Below are 17,908 nucleotides of genomic sequence, written 5' to 3' on the forward strand. Positions count from 1 at the left end.
GGCAAGACCCCTGACGCGGGGTGATGGGGCAGCGCCCCTGCTGGGCCTGCCTGTTCAGTGTCGCTCATGAGGGCATCGGGACACCACCTACGTGCTTGCTATGGCTACAGTGGACCTCCACTCACGCGAAGTGCCGGTGGCTTCGTACTAGCAGGTTCAGGGCGCTGCACCGCCAGGCGAGACCTTCCCAGGCCCGAGGAATGTGTCAGCAGCTCAGAGGCCGGTGGCGTGGGCAGCTGGTGCTGCTCCGATCTCCGAAGTCTGAATCAGGGGCCCACCTTCGTCTCCAGTGTTGTGAGGCTTCCCCCGGGCTAGTGGGTGGGGGCGCGTGCTGCCTGGCTAGGCCTCGCGCGCGCGACGAGCAATGATCACACACACACTTCGCTAGTGCGGTTGGGCGCGAACTCAACTCTGTTCGCCCGCCCGTTTATTATATCGGCGCGCTCACGTCCGTCGACGTGAGCGCAATCTACGTATCTCCGGCTAGAGCGCTAACTGTAACACAGTCCAACAGGCTCACAGCAATACACACTACACGCCAAAAGGTAACTGACTTGCTTCAAGGTTCAAAGTCATGCTGTAGAAGTTCCGATTAAATATCTCAGTCTGCATCAGATAAAGAAGAGCTATTCTAGTCTCCCGCTCTTCCCATGTAGTGAAGCACGTCATCAGGGATAAGACGGCGCATTAGTATGACACGTACACGGCTTGCGTAAGTCAGGTGAGAACGTCACTGACACTAGAATACTGCAGGCGTGAAGCTAGATGGAACACCGTGCAGAGGAAAAGAATCCAGCAGCTCCATGAGGCTCGAGGTAGCCTGCTCAAGCGAAAGTTTGGGCTGTTTACATTCAAAAAGACACAAGCGGTAACAGGATTAAAAAAAAAACACTCCCGGCTGATTACTCTCGCAGTGCGCATTAATCTCTGATTCTGGACTAGTTAGTATGAGGAAGATTCCTCCCTGTCAGTCCATGCTTACGAGTCTGTCGCAGTTCACATAGAGGGCCGTTCTTACTGCAGGCGCACACACGTCACAGCAAGATAGTTGCAGTTGAAAGGCCCACGAGCACTTCCTTCAAATTTCAAAGGTGCACAATCAACAGATGAACTCCGGCATACTCACAGCTCATTACTCACTGTCAAAAATAAGTTGCTTGGTGACAGTAAAGATTCCAGATGGTATAATGGCATGTTGGCCGCTGCATTCCAAATACAGGTCACATTGTCGAAAATCAATTCGCACCTTAGGTTTTCTCTCAACATCATGTTCACAAACAGCTTTGCCAGTTCAATAAATGTGCACTTGACAATTACACATTTAAATTAGTAGTGCAATAGCAGGGAAATCATGTTTCAAAATGTTTATCAAATCCATTGATGTGAGGAAGTTCAAACGCCCCAGACAGGCGGTCCAGGTGGTAAAGGACACCGGTGGGGCTAACGGGTGTTCTTTTCCTTCAGATTTCTGTATCTTTAACTCAAATATTCTTAGTAGTTTCCAGCAAAACAGTTTAAGTATTTTCACCTCAGGTAGGCTTAATCCTTAGGAATACGCATGATTTTTCTGAAGATCATCGCCAATGTTGCAACCAAAAGAACTCCAGAGGTAGCCATGAGGAAAGTTGTAAGTAAGAGGTTTATTTAAGCTTAGTTACAGGTCAGATTAAGGTGATGAGTAGAAGATGTAAAGTAGTGTAGTTCAGCCCCACCAGGAGCAGCATCCTTGCTGCTCAGACCACACTGTCCACACTCTCCAACTGTCTCTCTATCCACACAACCAAGCACTCCAACATCCCACTCTCTCCTCAGCATTCTAACATTCCACATACACATCACATTCATACTGGCTGAGTGGCAGGGAAAGGAAATCAAGGTATAAAAATCTTGTGGAAGCAATACTGACCTGTCACGTTAGTATCCATTAGCATAGACCTAGCAGTGTCATAACAGGAAATTCGGTGTTTTTATTGCAATGATTGCTAAGTCATGCGTACCAAACAAAACTTTACCTTCTTACCGTTAAGACTTATGTTAAGTGTGCTAAAGGCAGATTTGGAGAGATGGGCCATCACCCAATAAATGTTGATAGTCTTACTGTCTCTTCCCAAAATAATACCGGCATTCTTTTAGAGGGTTACCTACATTTCAAATGAGGAATAAGCCTCACAAAGCAAGTATTCAGCCTCGGAGAGCGCACCCACTGGAATTCAACAAATTGCTATTCATAAAAGCATGATATGATACTTCTATTTCGAAATGCACACTTCTGGCAAGAAAGCAAAATGCCAAACTGGCAATACAAAAACTCCAAATGCAGTGCTCTCGTCTGGGCTGAATTACTGAGCTACCATGAGGGCTCACTCCGAACCAAAGCAGGAATGTCGCACTTCCATGGAGTTGTTTTTTTTCTTTTCCCCTGGGATTTGGGAATTTGCAGAGCCTACTGCCACGCCCTCATTGGTTCTACTTCCAAATGTGAGCAGCCTCAAACCCACCAATTGCTTCCCTCATTGGACCACCACGTTACGGTCTCGCTAATGTGCAGAACAGTTTGTTTGATTTTCTGTAATATGTTGTATTGTCTTCCCAGAGGGTGGTATATAACCCCAGTTTTGCTGGTTAATTTTACAGCGCAGAGATGAATCAAGCAGAGGGTGTGAACTAAAAAAACTAAGCGAAGCATAAAATGATCACGGAAGTTAAATAAACGGGGGAGTAAGAACACAACAAAGGCAGAGGGAGGAAGCTTAACACTAACCAGAAGGAAGAACGATGGTCCGTGCAGCAAGTAAAGAGGAGCAGAGTGAACCTGCCAGAGGAAATAAGGGTGTGACAGCGTGCTGAAAGAAGGAGCATGTGAGACCTCCAGCAGCTGCTGTCCTCACACCACAGAGATTGGAGATGTTGGCGTGTTTCCTATTGTTTCATATATAAAAAAGAAAATATTATAATAAACAAAAACAAAAAAACTTGCGCCTAGAAAATGGGGGGCTTGGGGGTGGCATTCGAAGAATGTCCACCCCCGGACTGCTTCAGGCAGATGGAATCGCCCAGAAAGAGCACGTGCAGGCAAGGCGCCTGCTTTAGAACGTCGCGGTTTCAAACACTGCGTTCTAATTATCTGTCAGTTGGGGGTCTAGATGTCACGTAGGCGGCAGCGGGGCAGTTTTCGTGCTGTTTATGGGCTCAGCGCTTGCCTTTATGGTTATTTAAATGATGCTTTCGGTGTCTTTAATGGTTTGATTGAGTGTAAGTTTTTTCACTTGAACAAACAAGGAGTTAGTTGAATTACTAAGAAGTGAGACTGTGCCACCAAGTGGATATAGCGCGTTTGCGCAGAACTTAGTGAGAGTATTTTAAACATTATGACAAAATGCTTTACAAATGACAGTAGATGCACCATTGCTTATGTTGCTGGTGTTTGTTTATTATGAGCTTTTAAGTTTTGATGTAAGTGATAGAAAGCGGATATGTTTTATGCTTATTTGGGTTCCTGAGAAGACTCGTACACCAAGACTTTTATATCGTTCTACATTGACGTCACCCCCCAGAAACCCTATGCGGTTTGGAATTATCACCACATATATAGTAGGTACAAATTTAATACAACTACCGATGTCATTATCACCTCTGATGTCTAGTTAATTCTTACGTAAGATTATTCATGAATTGCGCTCTTTTTACACTTTTCTCACAGAATTCTTTGTTCACATCAACTAGGTATTTATAATACTAATTTCAATTAATATAACCATAACTTAGATACATTCACCCTTATCACTTCTATTACTATTTAGGTTTCTTTTCACACGCCCACCACTATACTAAATACTTCCATATCCCTTTCTACTCTTTGCTCTTATAATTCTTATATACTTAACGACAAATCAGTTAATTATATACACTGGAATTTATTCTGAACTGGCACACATCCAAACAAGGTCTCTCCATCTGGGTTTGAGTCATAGTCTCACTGCATTTACACAGTGGAAGTTTCTGTTAATATTGCTTCTTTTGGAAGTGGTTGACTGTATCCCACAGTTTGCATGAGGCACTATGTTATTGTATAGCGTAGCAAAACATATGGAATGATGATTAGGGTTAGATTCCCTAAAACAAGTATTGATTTTGTATTTTCATAATTATACAGCCTTGAAAAAGTCGTGGTACTACTACCCATTACGACGAAACACGTGTTGGCTGTAGATGACTACTCTTGAAGACTTGCATTTATTAAACGAAACTTGATAGAAGAGTAAAGAAGTACTAAGGGTCCATTATTCATGTTTGTACTCACAGTTTACACCATGTACTAAAGTCACTTTAATAACTAAAAGACGTGTGCTAAGGAATGTTATATGTTTTCATAAAACTTAGGTTTGCCTTGGGGAGTTAGGTGGTTCTCCCCTCCTTTTAGCACCGTTAAACGACTGTTTGAATCATAATATTCTGTGTGAAGATTCCATGCGGCGCCAATATACCTAAAACATAACACCACTGTCCGGTAATTTCACACTTGGGAGTTGTTACAAAAAAAAAGGGGGATACACGGCGAATTTCGCATAATCCAGCATTTGTCATGGCCACTAGGTTTATCAGTGAATGATTTCAAAGCTAAAGAAGATACTATAGTACAATTTGCTTCAGTAGATGGGGCTCTTGAACTGGTGAGGAAAGCAGTTTCACATGTGGAGTTAGCAAAGTGCAACATTAAATCTGCTTTTAGATTACTTTCACAACACCCAATGAATCTTGCCTTGCTAGTCATCCACTTGGAAGTACAAAAATGTTTTGTCTATAAAGTTTTTCCTATGGGGTTTGGAATTTCTTGTCAGCTTTTCGAGGTTTTTAGCTCATTTCTTCAATGGGTTTTCCCTTTCAGGTCAGGTCATGTTCAAGTGTCACATTATCTGGATGACTTTCTGTTTGTTGGTGTGGCGAAAGCTCAACACTGTAGCAGAGCTCTTTGTTTTTTTCAGTCTCTAGCCAAGAAATTAGGCGTCCATCTTGCAGAAGAAAAAACAGAAGGCCCTGTGACATATTTCATCTTTCTGGGTATTGAAATTGACACCATAAGACTGGAGGCCAGATTATAATTGGCGTAAGTGAGGGAGATGTTGGATTTCCTGGAACATGCTAGGTTATCTCAGAAACTCACCTTGTTTGACATACAGTGATTGTAGGAGAGTAGGATCTGCTTCTTATGATTACCCCCACTTGTTGCTGCTGTAACACTGTTTTTCGACTTTAGTCTGGCTGGGGCCCTACCATTCAGGACCCCAGCCTAGCTGCTTCCTCTCTAAATTGATTCCAAGTACCTTAGGTACACCACAGATTGGATTCTGAGGTGCCCTTATAAGTCCCTAGTATATGGTATACTATGTACCCAGGGCATAGGTACCACAGAGGCCTACCAGGGGCTAAAGCATGTATTATGCCACCCCTGGGAAGCCCTCCAAAATGGCACCATATGTCTGCTACTGCAGCCTGGGTAAGGAGGTGCATGCAACCCTTACAGAGATATAGGTTCACTATATCTCACCTATTACTGCACACAGAAACCTATCAGTCACCCCTATGGCAGGCCTTATCAATCCTGAAGGCAGGGTGCTTGGTTTTGTGTGAGAGGGTGCCCCTGCATGAGCAGAGCCCCTCTGCAGCCTTCGGAATCTCGTCTCCGGGGTTGTCTGTGATGCAGCCTGACCATATACTCTTAAGTGCATTATAACCAAACGGTAAATGCTAACTTTGGACTGGCTGCACAGAAACATGTTGTGTTTGGTGTCAAACACCTTGGAATCATACCCCCACGCCATTAACTCGTATGGGAGTATGATTCCACCCTTCTGGAGGGAGAGACATGACAGCACCGTTATACCCGGTACCAGCTTAAAAGAGCCTTGGCATCACAAAAGGGATGCTGCCGCCACAGACACAAGTCTGGCCTCTTGCTGCTGACCGAAACTTCAGCAGGGGACGCCTGGACAATAGGTTTCCTGTCACAGGGAGGCCTTAGTGGATTAGGGCTGGGTGGGAGCACTCCATGAGTGCTTTGAAGTACTGCACTGGGGGCATATTTGGTGCCCCTGTACATAGTCCAGCTCAAACCGGTTGCAGGGCCTACCAGCCCCTGCTCTGGCGGGAAACTGTAGAAAGGAAATGGGTGTAGCCACCCCTCTTTCCAAACCCTCCCAGAGGTGTGTCCCCTGAGTTAGTCCAACCCCTTCCTTGGGTATAAAGAGGGAACTTCTGTAACCAGAACTTTAGATCTCCCTGGACGAAACTCTGAAACGGAATTCTGGAACTTCAACAATCTGTTCAACGCCAGATGACTGAAGAATCTCCCTGGAGTAAAGGAGTTACTCCCCTGCTTGGCAGGCACCAAAGATGCATCCGTCTGGTCTGTATCTCTGAAGCTCCCGCTGGACGCCAAAGACTTTGCAACACCAGAGGTGGATTTCCAGACTTCCCAGAGGCCGAACTGAGTTCCCAGCAAAGCTGAGACCCGCAGCCCTTGTGGGTACCGTGGAACCGGAACCCCTGGGCACCGTGCACATTTGCAAGTGCCTCAGCTTCCAGACAACTCTCGAGGCTGTGCATTGGGTAACTTGTAGCCCAGACCCCAAGCACCTTTTGCACTGCAGATTGTGGGCCTACACTCCACGAGTGTTCCGTGAGCCCGCTATTTGCATTCCTGCTCGAGGTCCCTTTGCGATCCCTGGTCCGTCAACTGGTTGGTCCCTGTGAAGGTAACTCTGATTTTCTTTGAGCTTCCCTGGTTTCTCCAGATGTGCTCTAACTCCTCCTTGGTGGGTGAGTCCCTCGGACATTGCTGGTCTGCACCGAAGCATCTTTCTCCTTTTTGTGTGGGTTGTTGTTGCCAAGGCTTGCTGTGTCCAATCCGAGCACCGACACAGCAGCACTCGACATCCTTTGTGGTACAGCTCGAATCCAGCAACTGGTCATCCTCAACACCTCCTGGTCCTCGTGGCTGAAGAGTCAAGCTTCACCTTCTTCACCTGAAACACCCGACATGGGTGGGCATTCGTCTATCGTGCCCCTGGTCACTGACAAGTGACCCATACTCTGTACCCTCTGCTTTCAGGTTCTTCACATCTCTGATCCAGGCTTGGATCCCTTTGGACACTTCGCATCTTCCCGGCAGCAGCACTTCTTCGCCAGCGACCTTTGAAAACGACGACGCGACCCGACACCATTTGACACCTATGCACCCGGCTTCCCTGGGTGAGGTAACTTGAGTACTCCACTGCTCCCGTGGGTGTTGACCCTAGAACTGTCTAAGTCCAAGAGGGTTTAGTCCTAGTCCATTCCTAAGTGTCCTTTAACTCTAAATATCTAACCTGTACTTTCCCTATAGAAGCTAACGGGAGCTCGTGGCTGTGTTCTCACACTGCACACGGCCCCGTGTGTCCCCTGTGTCACTACCATGGGTGGTTCCTTGGGGTCCCAGCGATTCTACAGGCTCTAGGCCTTGTGTCTAGTTAAGTCGTGGTTCTTATACCACTATTTTAGTATATGGTTTGGTCCGCCCCTAGGGCCTAATGTGTAATTGTGCTACTTTCCTGTAATATTTGAAGTGCAATTTATGTGCTTTTACCTCTAGCCTCATAAAGAGACTAGTAGGGTGTGTTTAGGAATAAATACACATATTTTATATATATACCTGGTGTGGTCTCCTTTCATTTAGCCACTCAAGAGATTATAGACTGGTAAAACAAGTTGCTTTACATTCTTTCAAGACTTAGCCTGAAGGCTGCTCTCCATAGCTAAAACTAGGATAGCTTTCAATAAAGGTTGTCTTTAACCTATCATCAATAAGGGGTTGTTTGAACTGGTGCAAGGTGCCCACTACAACTAGTGGACAGCATATACCAGGCCAACTTCTCACAGCGATTATTAGGTCTTTTGAATTTTGCTCGCTAAGTCGTGAAAACTTGCAGGTCTTTTAGTAGATAGTTAGGTTTTTACAAGGTCAGCGTTTACTTTACCTCATCACAGAGTTCGTCTGTCTGTCTCCATGAGAGCTGATTTTGAGGTATGGATTATGTTTCTTTAGGTCTTCAAGGGATTTACTATTTGGTCTTTAGATGAAAGTTTTTATGGTCCGTTCAGATTTTCTCTAATGCCTCAGGGGCCAATGGCTTTGGGCTCTTCTGGGATGGCAAATGGTGTGGTGAATCCTGGCTAGAAAAGTGGTTTGCAAAAAAAAAATGAAATGTAGTATAGCTTTTTTAAATTCTTTCCTCTGAATGCAGCTTTGGTCGTTTGAGCCACAAGGTTGGCAAACAAAATTGTTTCTTTTTCATGTTCTCAACAAAACTGTGGTTGACCTGGTCAATGGTCAAACGGCCCAAGATAGACGTATGTAAAAATTATTACAGAGATTCATGCTTGGAGGCCGATGTTTCAATATAACTTTTCAATTAAAGCATGTGCCAGGTTTGGATAATAATAGAGCAGATGTGTTATCTCGTCCCCGGTGGCAGAGATTCCTTGGTTTTACACCCGGAGTAGACCCTGAGAAAACTCAAATTCCTCAAGGGGTATGGAGCTAGCAGACTAAAGATGCTGCATGTAGTTAAAAACTCTCTTGCTTCCAGGACACTTTTAGCTTACAGAGGAGCTTGGGCTGTATTCATATATCTAGGTGCTTCTTGTCGAAACAATGAGGTATTAGGTTATATAAATTGTATAATGATATTTTACGGTTTTATAATGAATAATATTGATCGGTAAATCTCAGCAACTACAATTGCTGGAACACTGGCAGGTATTTCTTTTATGGTAAGTGTTTTTGGGCGTTACGAACCATATTTAAGAGAACTGGGTAGGGGAATTTTACAGGGTTGGTTTAAAATAAAGTAGCGCAGTACTGTACTGAGTAAGCCTATATCTTGCATTACTGGGCGACTTCATACAAATGTTACCTCAGATTTGCTAATCCTATTTTGAACTTTTGTTCTTCAAGCTTGGCATGGTACGGTTATTTCTTGGAGCTTTTAGGTTTTCAGAGTTATTAGGTAAGTAAATTCACAAGGGCAAAAAGTCTCCAATGTTTCAACCACAAAATGGTTTTTACATATATTATTGGAATCCTAAAAACAGATTAAAAAGGTAAAGGGACTACAATGGTATTGCGGAAGCTAAGCGGCCCGCTTTGCCCATTTGTCAGCTTGGTTTGAATTTAGACCACCAAATCCCCCCACGCCCCTTTTTTATATGAATTTGTGTTTTAGCACCAGGACGGTTCTACTTTAACAGCTTCACAAATCTTATCAGTCTTACGGGAAGCTTTAAGTATCTTAGGTCTCTACCCTATTGAATTCAGCACCCATTCATTCCGTATAGGCGCAGCTTCAGAAGCTGTTAGAGGGGGGTTTTTCACTGCAACAGCTAAAATGTTTAGGCCACTGGTCATCAAATTGCTGTTTAAAGTGTGTCCGAGATTTAGATGAGTTATCAATCTTTTTTGGCCTTCCTAATATCTTTCTCTTTTTAGGTGCTCATTGACCCAACCGACATCCATGGAAAGCGTCTGGATCATCGGACACTCCTTTCTAAAGTGGGCAGCCATGAAGGCTGAACGAAACCATTATGGACCTAGCCTAAGTTTTTAGCTTTGAGAACATTAGGATTGATTGGGTAAAAGTGGCATGCTTTGGGGGTCAATTGATGCCTTTGTTACATGATTTATTTTCTTGTAAAGCCATGCCCAAATGTCCTACTTATTCATTTTGGGGTAAATGACTTGGTACAACTTTCAGGCCCTGGTTTACTTGTTTTCTAATTTCTCAGACCTGATGGGGGTTCACCTTTCGTTTATACCAAAAGAATTGTATTTGTTGAATATTAAAGAAAGTTACTTGATATATTGGGGTTGTACCTTGGGGTTGAGGGCTGTATTAGCGACAGTATCTTACTTCTGTCTTGAGGATCAATTTTATATTCCAAAATCATTTCTTATGATGTATCACTTTATTTTTTCTCCTGTTGGAGCGACTTTGAGGACAAGATTTTATGTTCTGGCGTTTTTCATTTAAATCAGCTGTTGATACTGAATTGGTTTGAGATTTTGACTTCATCTTTACTGAGATGGGGAACTTTTCAAAATTCAAATCCTTAGGGGGTGAAGGAACAGGAAAAACGCCTTTGCAGGGTTTTTTCCTGGTGGCAGAGTTGGACGGGATTGAGGCAGTCAGGAAGGGTTGGGGCAGGCAGAATAGCTTAGGACAGAGGGAAAACAGAGGACAGAGAAATAAGGCAGGAGGTAGGAAGGGGGACAAACTAAGGGGTTGGGGTCGAGGTTCAAGGTGGAGAAAAATTCATGGGGGATCAATATGGGGAAAAATTCATGGGGGATCAATATGGGGGAAAAAGTCATGGGGGATCGATATGGGGGATAATTCAATGGTTGCTCGATATGGGGATATTTCATGGGGGATTAAGTAGGGGTGGCGGGGTGGGGTTACATTCAAGTTGTGTAAACATTGATTGCATTATTGTAGTGTAATTGTTTGTTGCTGAAATAAAAGCGACCTTTTACCCCCATTGGTCTGTGATGTAATTCATTGCCCAATGGGGGGCTTGGGAGTGGCGTTCGAAGAATGTCCACCCCAGGGCAGCTTCGGGCAGATGGAATCGCCCAGAACGAGCATGTACAGCCAAGGCGCCTGCTTTAGAACGCAGCGGTTTCAAACGCCACGCTCTAATTATCTGTCAGTTGGGGGTCCAGATGTCAGGTAGGCGACAGCGGGCCAGTTTTTGTGCCCCTGCCACCCTCCCTTTATTTGCGCTTAGGTTTCCCACGCTTTGGGCAGGCTTCCTTTCTCTTGCAGGCAGATATGGACAGGATTGAGGCAGGCAGGAAGGGTTGGGGCAGGCAGAATAGCTTAGGACAGAGGGAAAACAGAGGAATGAGGCAGGAGGTAGGAAGGGGACACATTTAGGGGTTGGGTCGAGGTTCAAGGTGGGGAAAAATTCATGGGGGATCAATATGGGGAAAAATTCATGGGGAATCAATATGGGGGAAAAGTCATGGGGGATCAATATGGGGGAAAATTCATTGGGATATTTCATGGGGGAGCAAGTAGGGGTGGTGGGGTGGGGTTACATTCAAGTTTTGTAAACATTGATTGCATTATTGTAATGTAAATGTTTGTTGCTGAAATAAAAGCAACCTTTTATCCCCATCGGTCTGTGATGTAATTCATTGCCCAAAGGAGAGAAGGAGGTAGGTGGGAGGTGATTAACATGGACAACGGGAGGGAGCGGGAGCAAAGTCACATGGACATAAGCCCAGTGATAGGAGCAGATTGTAAATCTGCCTCAAGGGAATGAGAGCGGCCGCGGGCAACCAAGAAACAGTGCAGTACCATTCAAAGCAAAATAGACAGTGCGCCGGACAAATAATAAATTAATCCACGTGTCAGGGCACTTGTAACAGGGCCATACGCCGCTAAAGAAAATTCACACCCAAAGGTGGGGCAGAGAGCAGCCTTTCACCAATAAGAAGAAACCAATGTAGAGAAGGTACACAAAGCAACAAATAGGAAGCGTGGGCGTGGTCTATACACTCAGAGGGATTAGAGCATGCCTCACAGAGCAGAGCATGCGCGCTGCCTCTAGGCTCAACCTAAAAATTATGCAGCTGTTCAAGGCTTAATATGCAAAAGGCTGATAGAGCATAGCTGCAGCAAGAGTGTCTCAAGACTGATGCTCAGAATAACCTGCACAGAATAGATTTACATCTCTAAGTGAGCAGGAAGCGTGGACGCTCATCCTGCCAGACAAACAGGCAGCCTTTCCCAAAGAAGAGTTGAATCTGGCCAGAAAGAAAAATAACTCCAGTTACACAGCCAGCAAAACAAAACTCTTTGCAGTGGAGCACACTTGGGTTTGGCCATGGGAAAGTGACCATATTCTCATTGTTGTACACTTTAAAATGGATTTCTTGTTGCTTGTGCATTGTACTTCTGAGGCAAGTGTGGCATCTTGTATTGTGTCTCATGAGACATGGGCTAATTTGTAGCAGTCTGAGGCTGATCAGTGACAATGAGATATGAAATGATTTCCCCTCAGAAGTGTCTTTACAGAGCTCCCATTCGCAACACGTTGGAGAGCTTATTACTGGTGGTGAAAAGTTGCTGTGAGCTTAGTGACTTTGGAGTAGAATACTCTAGGGCACAAATTATTATAACATTTTTAAAATGCAGCTGTAGAATGTGTCCAGTTTTTATTGTTTTATTATTCATTTGTTTGGCATGGAATTTATTTCTCTCTCGACATCTCTTACACCTCTCTCACACACTTCTCACTCTCCATCCTTGTGCCTCATTCTTCTCTTCTCTCCACTCTCCTTTCTTTTACCTCATGTTGCTCATTTCCTCCTCACTCTCTTTCCTTGTGCCTCCTGCTGCTCTTCTCCTCACTCTCCATCCTTGTGCCTCCTGATGCTCTTCTCCTCACTCTCCTTCCTTGTGCCTCATGCTGCTCCTCTCTTCACTCTCCATCCTTGTACCTCGTGCTGCTCTTCTCCTCACTCTCCATTGTCCCTCACACTGCTCTTCTCCTCACCCTCATTTCTTCTGCCACATGCTGCTCTTTTCCTCCTCACTCTCCTTCCTTGTGCTCATGCTACTCGTCTCACTCTCCTACCTTGTGCTTCACACTTCTCATCTCCTCCTCACTCTTCTTCCTTGTGCCTCACACTGCTCTTCTCCTCACTCTCCTTTCTTGTGCCTCAAGCTGCTTTTCTCAGTCTCCTTTTATGCACGTCATGCTGCTCTTCTCCTCACTCTCCTTCCTACTGCCTCACACTGCTCTTCTCCTCCTCACTCTCTTTCCTTGTGCCTCATGCTGCACTTCTCCTACGTACTCCCCTTTCTTTATGCCTCATGCTTCTCTTCTCCTCTTCACTCTCCTTTCTTGTGCCTCATGACGCACACGCTTTATCTTTAAGTACAGTCGCCGTGCCTTTCTTTCATTTTGCGTTGCGCGCCCACCTCTATTTTTATTAATTTTGAAGAAACATTAACATATTTCCACTCAACGCTGTGCCCATTTATCTACCTGTCTTTCCGTTGGCATTGAGTGAGGCAGCAACAGGCCTGGGTTCCCGGCTCAGTCTCAGCGCCAGTGCAGCCCCACCTCAGCATCAGTGCAGCACCAACGCAGCACCAGTTCAGCATCAGTGCAGCACCATTCCGCATCAGCGCACAATCACCTCTGCACAACACCAATTCAGCATCACTCAACACCACCGTAGCACTAGCTCAGCACCACCTAAGCACCAGTGCAGCACCACCACCTCAGCATCACTCAGCCCCACTTCAGTATCACTCACCATCACCTGAGTATCACCTCTGCACCAGCACACCACCCCTCAGCATCACTCAGCACCACCTCAGTCAGCCCTTGAAATCTAGAATCTGTTGATTTCCCCTAGTATCCGTCCGCTGCTCGTGTTGTAATTCGGGTACTATTTCCCAAATTCCACTCTCCTGTTGTCTTTTTGGTTATGTATAAGGTAAGCAGAATGCTTATAATACTTTGTAATTCTAACTTTTTAACATGCTGCACAGCAGCCACAATGCTCTACAACATAGCTTAAAGACATTGGCAAAGCCAATCGCTCTAAGGTTCCAAAGGCGAGACCTATTGGCTATGCCAATGCTTGCTCTCAATACTTTAGATGCGTTTGACATCCTGAAGTAGGGGTTCATCTTCCCCATAATAGGGAGACTGGGTATGCCTGCATGTTTTGTACATTTCGCTGACTGCTTGCATCAGAATCATTGGCAACACCTCAGAGCAAATCTCTGTCTCGAAAAGTACTAGACAGAGCTGCCTTCTCTCTCCCCTCCTATTTTCAATTGCCTTAAAGCCCCTAGCTGCCTGGCTACAACACCACTACACAGAACACACACTCAGGTATGCAAGCATCCACCTCCTCATTCCCATGCATGCAGATGCCATGGCGCTATTTCAGAGACATCCCGGGGCCCTTCTTAATTTAATAATGAGAGAATTCCTTTGCTTCGGCTCCATATCACATTTGACTATTAATTGGGGGGAAAAAAATCTTGCATTTTCTTCCGTACAGATGGTACAGTCAGATTTGTCCCAGAATTCTATTTACAATGATGTGAGGGCTCCGATTAATAGGGACGCAAATGTGGTTATTAGAGAAAATTATGGATTGGTTTTGGATAAACTTTCTGATCAGGTGGCCAGATGGAAGGCCCTCCCACTATTGCTGGCAGGTCGGCTCGCCATTATGAAAATGGTTGTCCTCACTAAGCTATTATTCCTCTTCACCAATATTCCTATCCAGCTTGGTGAGCCCTTTTTCATACACTTCCATCTAAGATGATCAAACTGACATGGGCACAGCCAAGGATTAAGTGGCAGGTATTCACAAGTCCTTAGCACCTTGGAGGGTTTCGAGGCCCTGACTTTGAACTTTGGTATCTGTGCACAAAAGCCCACTGTGCTCATTATTGCTACCGATCATCCCCATATGCTTCACAAGTCTTAGTGGAGCTGGATAGTGTTGCCCCTCTGCCACTCTAGTCAATGCTCAGCCTGCCTCTCCCTCGGCCATCAAAATCTAGAAACACTGAAATGTGCACAGTGTGCACTTGGTACTCCCTGTATAAGAGGGCAGGCCACCGTGACACCTTTTATGCCCCAGGGTTCACCCTAAACTAGTGGTTAGTGTTACACATGAACAAAAGGTGGTGTGTCAGCTGTGCACTCTTTGTGATTTATTCGGGGGAGCCGCTACATAGATGGTAGCTTTAAGCAATTTTATGATATTAGAGAATCATCCTGTTGTTCCCCTGAGGTCATGGGGAGCTTCAGAAGTGTACTCCTGTGATGGATTGAGATTTAAAGAACTAAAGTCGGAAAGTAAAATCTTTGACCAGGATAATGCTGGTTAAGGTATCAGACCCACGCTCCATCACAGTTAGCTTCAAATTGCGCCTATGTCCTGTGTTTGACTATCATTGGTACTTTGTGCTTCTTGTCACTATTTTGTCATTTTGGAATCATTTCATTTATTACATGTTACTATATTTTTCGAATTCCTTTGGAATTTTTTCATTGTTTTGCATTTTAGCTATATTACTGTTTTGATACAACATAAATATTTTACACATTGCCTTTAAGTTCAGCTCAGGTTAATGTTGTGACTTTAAAGGTTCATGCTGACAAGCATTGTGATTATTACTTGAGGTGGATATCTATTCCCCTCAACTAACAACCCATCTTTTTCCAATAAGTAATTTATGTCAAATATAACATTAGTAAAATATAATATAACTTAAAATAAACAGTTCCATTAACTTATATATATGTATATAGTTTGGAAAAAGTCCTAGAATGTAAGCCTTTCAGTTACCCGCTGGTGGAGGCAGTGACGATGGCCACTTTTTGGTTGTGGATGCTGCTCCTGTCTTTGTTGGCTCTCGTGCTCTCCATCTCTTGACTCTGTGGAGTTTGGCTCTGAGTGTCCAATATCTTCAGCGTCCTCTGCTCTGCATTAGCAGGACCTGTCATTGCAGAACACAAAACAATTGCACCTTTAAATCCTATCCTTTCTCTTTTTATCTCTAGTGTACATTTTGTTTCCTTGTGGTTCTATTACTTCTTCTCTTAATGTATGCAAAATAATCTATAAAATATACATATATAAATAATTTTATTAGGACAGAGATTGGATGAGCAGGCAGGGCTTTAAGTGGGGCGGGTCCTGCCAATTCTCAGACCCAGCAGTAATTAAAAAATGACTTGAATCAGATCCCTAAGGGGCCCCATATTCAGGTCCTTAATTTTGGTGCAAAAACATTGATTCATTTCACAACAATGATTGTAAAAACCCTTAGGGTAATCCATGTCAGCAATACAGTCCCTGTTACATTTCATATTAAACTTTATCATGCATTTCATCAGATTATTTGCTTTTACCAGATGTTGTTTTTCTAAAGTTATGTATGTAACCTATAATTCTTGTCTAGTGCATGGAATGAGCCGAGTCATCTTTAGCTGACTGGGAGATTTCCGGTTGTGGGTTAGTGTTCGTAATGAAGAAAGATTGAGAACTCTGAAGTTGAGAGTGTCAGTGAGCCATAAATGTGTTCAGACTACATGCTCATCCAACCCTTGGCCTCTCAGCAGAGTGCACATTACATATATGCCAGTTGTGATTCCAATTTTTGTGTGGAAGCGAAAAAGAGTGGATCTGTGTGTGAGAGAGATGGATGACTTGGTGAAAGGGAGGTAGAACAAGGAAGTACAAGCAGAAGGGCCAAGTAAAATAATAAGAGTGGTGCTTCCTTCTATTTTCTGAGCAAAAATTAGTTTTACTGTCTTACCCACCATTTGCCAATGTAGTTGTAGCTTGGCACAACTGGCGAACATATGTAGATTGTCTGCTTCCCAGCCTCCACATTTTGACTTATGCTGTCTTTCTGTTTCTTGATTCTTACCAGCTTCAGAGGAGTCCTGTATACCCTGTGGAACGTGGAAAAGTGGTTCATCCTGAGGGGAGCAGCCTTTGATAGACATTGAGTGTTTAAACATACTTGCCATACATTTTTAGATCACTTGTTAGCAAATATCCTTCCCAAACACATTGTGATGTCTGTTGGTCTTTGTTTGCTCCATCCAACAGCTTCCAATACCATGTTGAGGCTTCCTTCTTCTTTGGTAAAGTGTTTTGTAGGTATAGATAAGTTCTGCATGTCTCCAACCCTCTCTTGTGATTCATTCAATTGACCAATTGAGATTTATATCTTGATAAAGTACCACCTGTTTTCACCTTTAGGTGGTTCCAAGTTAGCATTTCATTTCATTCCGTTAATTACCCCCACTTATTGATTACTAATTCCCTTAACTGTAAGATTAACCAATTTCCCATACATTCTGATGTGTCTGAGGTGTCCCATATGGGGGCTATCCTACTAAAATAGAGGATGCCTACTGCAGTACTAATATCATATCAATGTTTAGCTGCTTCTTAATATACCTTATTAAAATATTTTGGTGCTCCAAATTTGTGCAAACCAAACCTCACACACAGAATCTTTCACCATTGCTTGGGGAAGACACCTACTTGTAGACTAGACTGGCTGAGATGTCAGAATTCTACAGTTCCTGTTGGACCCGGCCTCGTGGCGTGGTCCCGAACCCTCCTACCAGACTAAACGGGGGCTACCCGAACCCTTCGGGGTCCCCCTGGATTGTACCCCGCTACCCTCCAGCCGTCGCGACGCGACCCGCCCCCGGCCTTGGTCCCCGCGAAGCCCTGACCTCAAGGCGCCAAGACCTGACCGGAGGGGGTCGAGTGGCCACTCCACAGATTCCGGAGGAGGGGAGTTTCGATGGGGCCTCCAGCCGTCCCCCGACGCCTGGTTGCGATCGCCCTCCGGCCTCCCTGGGCACTGGCTCCACCCCCCGCTGGGTGTCAGGACGCTCCTCTCCCGGCCCCTCCGACCTCCCCAGGTGCGAGGGTCCGGACATCAAAGTGCTCCAGACCTATATCTGGGGCAGCCCAAGACCAGGACGGCAGTTGTATCCTGGAGTCAAGAGCCCTGCTGATCGGATCGCGGCTGACCCTACGGAGAGAGACTCATTGCCTGGAACTGAGGACTCGAGCCCTGCTGACTGCGTCCCGGCTCCCCCTTACTGAGAAGAAGACCCTCCCGAAACATCGGAGCCCTGCTGACCTCGTCGCGGCTCGACCTCGCAGAAGTAACCATCGGAGCCCTGCAGACCTCGTCGCGGCTCGACATCGCCGAAGTAACCATCGGAGCCCTGCTGACCTGGTCGCGGCTCGACATCGCCAAAGTAACCATCGGAGCCCTGCTGACCTCGTCGCGGC

At 45.0% G+C, this 17,908-nt stretch overlaps 1 protein-coding gene across 1 annotated transcript in view; it reads right to left on the minus strand.

Annotated features, from left to right (window-relative positions):
- The window catches only part of LOC146856283 (dehydrogenase/reductase SDR family member 4-like), a 715,264-nt gene that overhangs the window by 686,711 nt on the left and 10,645 nt on the right, over positions 1–17,908 (minus strand). Inside the window, exons 2-3 of the mRNA XM_085654380.1 lie at positions 16,405–16,539; positions 15,428–15,578 (exon numbers count right to left, since the gene is read on the minus strand). Of these exons, the coding sequence (XP_085510506.1) occupies positions 15,428–15,578; positions 16,405–16,477 (224 nt within the window). The 5' untranslated portion in view covers positions 16,478–16,539. The remainder of the gene's footprint in view (positions 1–15,427; positions 15,579–16,404; positions 16,540–17,908) is intronic.

Source organism: Triturus cristatus, chromosome 4_1 (assembly GCF_964204655.1).
Source record: "Triturus cristatus chromosome 4_1, aTriCri1.1, whole genome shotgun sequence".
In the NCBI taxonomy this organism is placed as follows: Eukaryota; Metazoa; Chordata; class Amphibia; order Caudata; family Salamandridae; genus Triturus; species Triturus cristatus.